This window comes from Drosophila albomicans, chromosome 3 (assembly GCF_009650485.2).
Source record: "Drosophila albomicans strain 15112-1751.03 chromosome 3, ASM965048v2, whole genome shotgun sequence".
NCBI lineage: Eukaryota > Metazoa > Arthropoda > Insecta > Diptera > Drosophilidae > Drosophila > Drosophila albomicans.
This window is the reverse complement of record NC_047629.2, coordinates 50,418,295-50,428,392: the sequence shown is the minus strand read 5'-3', so window position 1 is coordinate 50,428,392 and position 10,098 is coordinate 50,418,295. Positions and strand designations below refer to the sequence as shown.

Here is a 10,098-nt window from a genome sequence, read left to right as displayed (position 1 = left end):
ATCAAGTTTGTTTAAAATTTTTGCTACGCCTACTTCCATCCAGAAGATCGATAGAAATCGAATAACAAGCGAAATTTTTAAGCTATAGAGATATTCAGTTCATTCAATAATAACTAAGGTATTTAAATTTCCTGAAAATTTGGTTGCGATCTGAAAAAAATTGTAGAAGTTATTAAGAAATAGTAGCTTTTGCTGACAATATGGTATATTTTGAACACTATGGTATATTTTGTGATCTACGGTATATTTTGTGCTCTACGGTATATGTTGTATGGTATATTTTGCAAGTAGTACTCTATTAATATACCTATTACAGCCGTTGGTACCTCTCAGTATTTTTGCGATTTATGGTAACATATATTTTCAGAATAATACCGCACTGTTTTGCTTTTGATAGAAATGGATAGCGAGTATCTCACAGTCGAGCACCCTCGCCTGTAGATTTCTTTCTTGTTTTGCATTTAATACTATTCTGCAATACTTGTGGCCTATTAATTATGTTTTAATGTGCTTCGAATTGGGTCAGTTGGGTATATTTTGGATCCTAGTCGTCACAGTGGTTGCGCTGCCCTTGTCCAGCTATTGTAACTGTTTCTACCGCTGTCAGGGTCAAAGAGTGGGTGTACCTTTCACAACACATTGCTTAGACTGGGGGCAGTTTAATTAAGCGCCGTTTAAGTGCAAACTAATTAGTAATTTGTAATTTAACGCAGACACGCTTGGCACGTTGCAGGGCCAATTAAATAAGACTGCCACAAGTTACAGTTAGGTGCCGTTGACCTTGGTTGCAAAAAAATAAAGCAGCAGCAGCAAAACGCAGCGTGGAAAAGGTAATGGGTCAGCTACACAGAAATAGAGAGAGATCTATTTAACTCGCTGTGACTGGCTTCCGCCATGGCAACTAACGGCGAATTGCAACGAAAGTAAAGCAGCAAAAATGCAGATGAAGAGCCGAAGAAGACCCAAGACAGCTTCTTTCACAACCAACCCAACCAACTGTCTGCCCCATGGTTAAGTGGTCTCAGTGTGCTGTGGCTGTTGCTGTGTTTGCTGCCTCTCAGCTTCTAAAGCTGAAAACTCTATAAAGATCCGCGCGATCCGCGCTTGGCTTCACACCTGCGTGTAACTCCAAAGAGCCACAACCACGAACATCATCATAAGGCACCGTCTTTTCGACAACGGAACTCGGCATTCGCCATTCGGTAAACGGCAAACGGCAAACGGCATTCATAAAGGAGGCCCTCTTACATAAGATTAGGCAATAGCTAACGGTGGCTAACGTGGATTCGTGGGTCTCTCTGTCCGATTCTATTTGGCAAGTTGCACTTGAGTGATTTTTTGGTCTTCCACAAAACAAAACAAAAAACGGAAAACTAACAAAAGTTTTACAGACGTGTAACATGTAAAGCAAAGCCAGATAAATGGCATAAATGGTGTAGAAAACACACATCTGATACAATTACTGCAACAGCAACAACCATAACAAAAATCGCGCAATAGTCGAAAAAGAAAAAGATCGAAAGTGAAAAACCTCCTCGCCTCAAAAGTGTTTTGTTAAGCGTTTTGTCGCTGGGCACGCCTCGTCAACTTTTATGGCCAAAAAGACTGGCGGCAAAAAAATGGGCCAAGTTTTTCTTGTTATTATGTCAGTTGGTCAAAGTGCGTGAGTGCGAAGAGAGTGTTTGTGTGTGTGAGAGAGCCCCCAAAAGAGGTGTAAACTGTTTAAGTGGGTGCAAAGCAGACAAAACGAGCGAATAACGCAAAACATTTTGGAGCAGGTCAGTGTTTGCGAAACTCGCCACCAATTGGAGATACTGCAAGGGAAACGCTGCTAAAGCAAAGGCAATAAAAGGAAGGCAATAAAAGAAAACGAATAAAAGTAAAGAGAAGCTGAGTGTGGAGCCTAATAAGCGGGAATACTCAAGTTTTGCATTTGGTGGAAGGTGAGTGAGGAAAATGGATATTTAAATATTTGTTTTTGTTTATCTTTTACTCTCTTCAAATATTAACTTTAAATTAAGCCAAGACTTTTTGTCTACTTTTATGTTGATTTTGTCATTATATACTGTGGGAGTTTTTAAAATATTTTATTTATTTTTTACCTTCTTCATATATTTAATTTAGAAACTTAGACTTGACACTCTTAGAATCTTTGGGAATATGTTGATTTTATTTTGATGAACTGTATAACTTTTTAGAATATTCTGAACTTATTTAAAAAATAAAGAAGAGCAGTTATTCAATAAAAATTTAATCATTTGTTCTATACGAGTTGCTCATATGGTTTAATATATAGTTGAAACAATTCGAAAAAATTAAATCATTGTGAATTTAAACATATTAAAACTTAATATCTTTTGGTCTGATATTATTGTTATTATAGCATTTCAAAAACATTGCATGGAAATTTTAAATTAGCGTTTAACCTAGAGGTTTTACCTCTACAGCAAAAGATACTTAAAACTTATGAACATGATTTAATTTGATTTATACGACATTTCCTTCAAATATTAAAATATTTTAATCTGTTATGTATTTACAAACATTAGAATATGAAAAATTGATATGTTTTATGAATTTAAAAGTTTTTGTAGATGTTTGGTACAGATTTTCTATCTCTCTCTTTTATTGCATTTCCGAAATAGCTAAAAGTTGCATTGCATTTTATCGTTTGTATTTCACTATTTGACCACAACATATCTCTACATTTTTTTGTAGTGATCTGAGATTTATGTTTGTGATAAAGAGATGAACTAATTCATTTCAATATCGTAGTAAAGCTCATCTCAAAGTCAGCTGCAGCTTGCATGCCATTTCATAATAGAAATGTTCGCCTGCCATTCAAATGCTATTAATAAACATTCGTGTTACCTAGACTTAAACATAGCAATTAATATCATTTTGAGTGCGGTCAACAAACCGCAAAACGCCCTCAAGTAAGTATACTATGGCAAATCCAAATAAAAATAAAATAAACTGTCAACAGCGTCGCAAAACGGTAAACGTGAAAAAGGCGTGTTCATGTTATGGCCATAATGCGAACGAAACCGTTAGCAATGCGAACACTAACATTGTATGCGAAGAAAGAGAGAGAAATAAAATAAATATAAAAAAATCACTGAAGAAATAAACAACAAACTAAAACAAAAAACGGCTCAAGGTCAGGCAACAACAATTAAATATAATTATAACAGAGGAGCAAAGCGTGGCCGCCGTTAAAGAACGTAGTACACACAAAAAATAAATAATGAAAGCCAAAAACCGAAACCAACAAAACTAAAGTTAAAGATAGCAATAGCAACAAGACGATTGCATAACAGATGTAAAACCAAAGGCAACTAAAGTTAAAGCCAAAGTAATTATAACAACAATTAAGCAAACGGCGTGCGTTTTTACAGCTAAGCGTAAAACCAGCCAACCATTTGGCGGGGGCGTAAAGAAGAGACTTCGTTGGTATTATTGTTCTTGTTGTCTTCTTCGAGTCGCAGTCATTCATTAAAATCCAATTTGAGTTTAGAGCCAAGCATTAACTCCTGCTGCTGCTTGGCTTATGTTAGAACCCTTTTGGCTTTAATAATTAAGAGACGCAAATCGCAAGCGCTGACAGTTTTAGTTGTTGCTGCTGTTTTTGTTTTATGCCTTTGACCTTAACGCCTGACAGGCTGCTAGGCGTCCATTGTTCTAGCCATGATGACATTGATGTTGTCTCCAACATAAGTTGTTGTCTTCGCTGTTTTTGCCTTTGTTGTTGTTGTTGCTGCTGCTGTTCTTGCTTATGTTTCTCGCATATTGACCACAATTAATTTATGAACCACAAACTTCCTTCCTGTCGCATACGCATTTGGTTGTAACCGATGCTGAACACACAACACTTGACTGACCACTAGCAAGGTTAACTAACACTCCTCGTCTTCGACGAGTATATTTAGTATTGACAATATATTTTGTGTTTGCAGTTAACAACCAGAGATGAAGCTGTCAAGAATTGCCGCCACGCTGTTGCTGCTGCTGATGCTGCAGGTATGTCTAAAAGAATCCAAGAATCGGAAATGCGCCTTTCACAAAATGTATTGCAAAAAGTTATTTCGCGTTCGTTGCTCAAGTCTTTTGTTTTGTGCCGCACACTGCAGCAAAAACTAATCTATTTAACAGTTAAACTGCATTCTAAGAACGAACTTCCTGATTATGCTAAGCAGCCAAGCCAAAGCCGAAGTCGAAGCCGAAACATAGACACAGCCACATGAACCGTAACCAATCGTTGGCCAATCGCGCCCGTCTAACGGATATGCTTGGCCATATTGCGTAGCTTCCCAGAGCGCCGCTCCGATTGATTGTGCGAAGGGGGAGCGAGCGCAAAATTATGTTCGCTCTTGTTACCGTTGCAATCATGAGGCAGCAGTTTTACGAGCGAACACAACGAAAGACTTAAGACACAAACTATCTTGATTTATCATACGTCACGTGTAACCTTATGTCTTTCCCATTCCCCATTCTCATTGCAGCAACACAGCCACAGCATTGAGCTCAGCACTGAGTACGCCATAATGAGTAAGGCAGCAGTGGCCACCACAACACCACCGCCCACGCCCTCAGTTGCCTCCGGTCGCAGCTTTAAGGCGCGCATCCAGTCCACGACGCCGCGCAACTCGAGCAGCAAACGCAGCAGTCGACCGCTCGCAGCCAGCGTTGTGGATGTGGAGCAACAGGATCTGGTGGCATTGTCCTCTAAATCGTACATCTCGGGACCAACGACACAAGCTTCTAAGTTGACGAAACGCGCTGGCTTGCCGGCTACCAAGAAATTCGCCAAGGATGTGCGCAATCGCAGCAGCGTTGCAGTTGAACGCAACAGGCTGCAACACGATGTGGTAAGCAAAGAGTTGATTAAATTTATAAACTAGTAATTTATATTATCTCTCTTATTTTACAGCCCGATCACGTGCCAGATTCTTCGGGCTATGTGCCACAGCGCATTGGCCATCCAGTGCACTTGGAATATGGCTCCACAGGTGTTGACTCGAGTGGCGCTCCCACAGGCAGCGGTGCCTATCATGCTGTGCCCTACGAAGGCAACAAGTGGCACGAAGAGTACTGGGATCAGGATTATAACGGACAACAGTTCATACACAACAACACTAGAGTGCAACGTAAGCTGAATTAACAAAACTGACTTCAATTATATTTACTTACATTCCTTTTCTCGCTCAGATATTGAGGCAGAGTGTCAGGATGATTACATGAAAATACGCATCGGCTTCAATGGCTCTTTTAGTGGCCTGCTTTACTCTGCTGGCTATGCCTACGATCCGGATTGCATGTATATCAATGGCTCTGGCAGGGATTATTACGAGTTCTACATACAACTTAATCGTTGCGGCACTTTGGGCAAGAACTCACTGCAAGAAGAGAGTCGCAAGAATCCAACAGTGCGTATGCGTTATGTGTTAAGCAATTATTTGTAATTTATTTGCCTCTTGCAGAACTTTATGTGGAATACGGTGACAGTGCAGTATAATCCTTTAATAGAAGAGGAATACGATGAGCACTTTAAAGTAACCTGCGAATATGGTTATGATTTCTGGAAGACCGTCACTTTTCCCTTTTTAGATGTGGAGTAAGTAAAAGATTGGACATACAATGTTTATATTTATTTTAATTATATTATTAATTTACAGAGTGGCCACTGGCAATCCTGTAGTCTTTACGCTGAGTCCCCCTGAGTGCTATATGGAAATTCAGAATGGTTATGGCATCGGTGGACCACGAGTTACAGGCCCAGTGCGTGTGGGGGATCCCTTGACACTTATCATCTACATGAGAAGCAAATATGGTGAGTAATAAAAACGAGTTAACAAATTATATTTTAACACTTTTCTTCCTCTTTTAGATGGATTTGATATTGTGGTAAATGATTGCTATGCCCATAATGGCGCCAATAAGCGCATACAGTTGATAGATCAACAAGGTTGTCCAGTAGACGATAAGCTCATCTCACGCTTCAGAGGCTCGTGGTCCGATTCGGGAGTTTACGAAACCCAAGTCTATGCTTACATGAAGACCTTTCGCTTCACAGGCTCGCCGGCGCTGTACATTGAATGCGATGTGCGCATGTGCCATGGCCGTTGTCCAGTAAGTTTCAGTCTTGCGATTGCCCAAAATTACACTATCTAATTCACTATCAATCTTCATCAATCATATAGAGCCAGCCCTGTCACTGGCGCAACCTTAAAGCGGTCACCAAGCGTGACACGTCCAATATGACGGCCACAAACCTTTCGCTGCCTCCGCTTGCCGACACTGGAGATACGGCTACCGAGAGTCCGGCACAGGCTTCGCTGTCGGAGAATGTGAATCTGTTTCAATCTCTGCGCGTGCTGCAGGAAGGCGAAAACGATGGCGACGATGTCTATGCACATCGACAGGCCACGCCACAGCCGCCGCATCACACTTGCCTCAAGACGTCAACGTTCTCAGCACTAACTGCGAGCTGTTCGGCAGTGCTTTGTCTGCTGACGGTTACGCTGTTTATAGCCTGCTCTCGTCTGAAGCGACGCAAGCAGTCGACGCTCTACGATTCGTACATAGCGCATAAGGGACAAATTGATTGATTAAAGGGCAGAGACTTATTTATGGGGTCTGTGGGGATGGCGTTTTGTAAATAGTTGATGGCATCAAATACCAACGAAGTTTTGTTCGCTCGTAGTTAGATATCGCTCTTAAAATAAACATTTTTATTTTTAAATACAATTTCTTTAAATTTAATAACAGTTCACAACTGATGTACGACCGGAGACAAAATTTTGTAGCATACTTTTATGCGTCATATTTAAATAGCGGAATTACTGGACTAGCAAAAAGTGTTGCATACTTTTAGGCAGTCGTTATATTTGTCTTCACCTTATTTTGCGACAGGTGCAAAATGGCGTTTCGTTTCGGATTGTTAATGCTGGGGCATGTGTGGCATATGAGGAAGCATTAAGGCCGATAACATGTGTCGCTTGTTGCACTTCCTCATTGGCTTGCCCCAGTGCCTGCCATTGAACGGGCAAACGAATGCAAAAGCGTCGAACGAACGTGTGTCAAATCGTCTACAATTTATGTGCTGAACTGAGCTGTGCTGTATTTTCCTTTTTCTATTTGTTTTCATGTGAGTTTTGTTTTAATTTTTTTTTTGGTCGTGCGCTTTACTGCATGATTTTCTATCATCGTTGTTATTGTTTGTGGCTGCCGCGCCGGTGAAGCTGTTGGGTTTGACACAAATTTTGAGCGTTGCGGCGCGCCGCAAAACATTGCCCAAAGTGTTAATATGGTTGAGGACTTTTAATGTTGCCCAACTGGCAGTAGACAGCAGCGGCAGTGGCAGCAGCAGAGGCAGCAGCAACCAACAGATTTTTGCTAATTGTGCAATTTTCGGTGAGTTGCTCATTTTGGACTGTATTTTGTTTTGTTACTACTCTGCCTCGGCCTCTGCCTTTGCCTTTTAGTTTTGCTACTGTTGTAGCTGATAGTTAAGATGTCTTAGCAAAAATGCGCAAGAATCTTTGCTGTAAAAATTAACACGGAATCATTAGAGTGATTTGTATACTATCGGTTGGTAGCTGGAGTGTCGGTGCTCGGTGTGGGGACGAGTCAAATTGCCATGGCTAATTAATTTATTTAGTTATGAGAAACAAACAATAGCCAAAGCAAACGCCAATCACAAAGGCAAAGACAAAGACAAATATACAAAAGTCATAGACTCATAGACATAGACAAAGGCTGTGTTCACAGTCTAAATGTTTATGGTATCACATTACGTTTTCATTATTATTTCACACGCAATTTGCATAGAATGAAGCATGCAAAATTCTATTGCCATTCGCTACATGCAAAATAATAATTTCATTTATGATTAATTGTTGTTTAACAGCAAATATTAAATTTAATAATTAAGTAATTAAATGAAGCAAAAACTACGTTGGTAGTTTTCCTCAAAAAAAAAAAAAATACTTTTGACAGGCAGTTTGAAGGCGAAGAAATTAGCGTTTTGCTCTTCAGTATGCAGCGACATGAGCGATGTTTAGGCATAACATAACTGTTAAGCTACACCCAGATTGTTAAATCTCAGTTGACGTAAGTATTATTAGTTTTGTAGGCCATCTCGCTGGCCGCATCTTAGGCACGTAGTCACCACGTGGTGGGAACCTTGAAATTCGCCAAACACACACAGCTGCCCCCAAAAAAGTGTTTCAATTAAATGCAGCAACAACAATGATTAAATAAGTACAAAACACAAACAGACAAACAACAGAAAAGAAAAAAACGTTTTATGAGAATACAATAATTAATATGGTGTAATTTGCGTTGGCGTCGCAGCCATCGATTTTATCGCAAATGAAAAACCCAAACTCCAGCTGTGAGTGAATCCGTCTCTGAATCCAAATACAAATCCAAATGCGATTGCGATTACGACTTGCACTCGCGGTGATGATGTGTGGTGACACCAAATAGGCACCCAAATTGCGCCAACTACAACAAAAGCTAAAAATTGAGTTTTTATGCGCACCGGCGACCTTAGCTTTAGCTTCAACGTTTTTCTTCTTTTTCTATATATACGATTTTTTTTTGCTAGCAGAGTTCGTAGCGTAGCCGCATAAGTTTTTTTTTTGTGCGGCTGCACGTTCGTGGCCTGAGTCTTTCGTTTGCATTGTATTGCGCTGTCATGCGCACATGAAAATCATCATCAGGCAGCAGCAGCAGCCGCCGCAACACACACGTTTACCAATACATCTAACATCTAGCATCTAGCAGTAGCATCCACATCAACGATGCAAAAATATGCTTTCATTACCAAACGCCATCGCACGCGGCTTTATATGCCACATGCATAAAGACACTCGTTGCTTTTGCTTTTGCTTTTGTTCATCGACTGATTTTCCAAATGTGCATCTTAAAGACGTTTTATATTTATTTACCATAGAGAGTGAGTGAGGGGCATTTGTCATGCTGCCATTGTTCTTGACTATGTTTAAACAAATTGCGCTGCTATCAATCACGGCCTGCATACGGAAGTTTCCCTTCGCTTCGAATGTGCAGCCATTAACACTTTTTTCTATGTAATTAGAAGCTAATTCCTCTCCTTAAACACTTTTATACCCGCCATCCATAGAGTAGAAGGGTATTATAACGTTGTGAAATGTGTGTAACTGGCAGAAGGAAGCATCTCCGACCAATTATAGTTTATCTGTTATATAAGATATATTTTTTATGGGCAAAAAAACTTTCTTACTGTGTGCTTTGGCAAACAATCTGGTATATTTTACACTGTATTTTGAATATAGTACAATATCAATATACCATATAACCTTTCGGTATATTTTTGTTATTTTGGTGGTATATAAATTTGGTATATTTTAGACTGTTTTGGCTAATAATCAGCTATGTTTTGCACTCTTTTGCAAATTCTGAATTTAGTACTACATAAATATACCTAATACAGCTTTTGGTACAATTTCAGTATTTTTGTGGTATAATAATTCAGTATAATTTGGCTGGCAATTCGGTATATTTTACACTCTAAGGTATATTTAGCATGCAGTATATTTGAATAGCTTTTAGTATAATTTTAGTATATTATTAATTTTATTAATTTGGTATATTTTAATGTTATACCGTACTGTTTTGCTTTCATTAAAAATGGGTGGCAGGTATCTCATAGTCGAACACACTCCACTGTTGCTTTCCTGCTTGTTTATTACCCAACATTTTACATAAATGTGCAGCGATTAAAAATAAATTAATATCGAATTAGAATAATTAAATATGCTATACTTAGAGGAATGTAAAAAGTTACAGATGCGTAGCGAACCTTATGACAAGTTTATGATACGCGAATTTTGCATATCATTTGGGCGTCATGAGGAACTACACAAAGTATGTAAATTTTTCTAGTATAAGTAGCTGGTAGCAGCTTCTGGCTAACAGCGATTAGGCGCAACGAATCATAAAGTAAATTCATGAAAACAAACTCTAGACGACGCCCAGTTGACCTTTTGCTTTTGTTAATTTTCAAGTTGCTTAATTTATAGGCGCAAAAGGTGTTGTGCCATCGTCATCTAA

The 10,098-nt window shown here is 39.3% G+C and overlaps 1 protein-coding gene across 1 annotated transcript; it reads left to right on the top strand.

The window, feature by feature from the left end:
- The first annotated feature begins 523 nt into the window (after window positions 1–523).
- LOC117569400 (uncharacterized) lies at window positions 524–6,781 on the top strand. Its single transcript, XM_034250535.2, has 9 exons — window positions 524–1,943; window positions 3,957–4,020; window positions 4,503–4,868; window positions 4,931–5,147; window positions 5,209–5,426; window positions 5,481–5,614; window positions 5,676–5,830; window positions 5,888–6,129; window positions 6,201–6,781. The coding sequence occupies exons 2-9, from the start codon at window positions 3,970–3,972 to the stop codon at window positions 6,606–6,608; spliced, it is 1,791 nt and encodes a 596-aa protein (XP_034106426.2). The 5' UTR covers window positions 524–1,943; window positions 3,957–3,969; the 3' UTR covers window positions 6,609–6,781.
- Window positions 6,782–10,098: the final 3,317 nt, after the last annotated feature.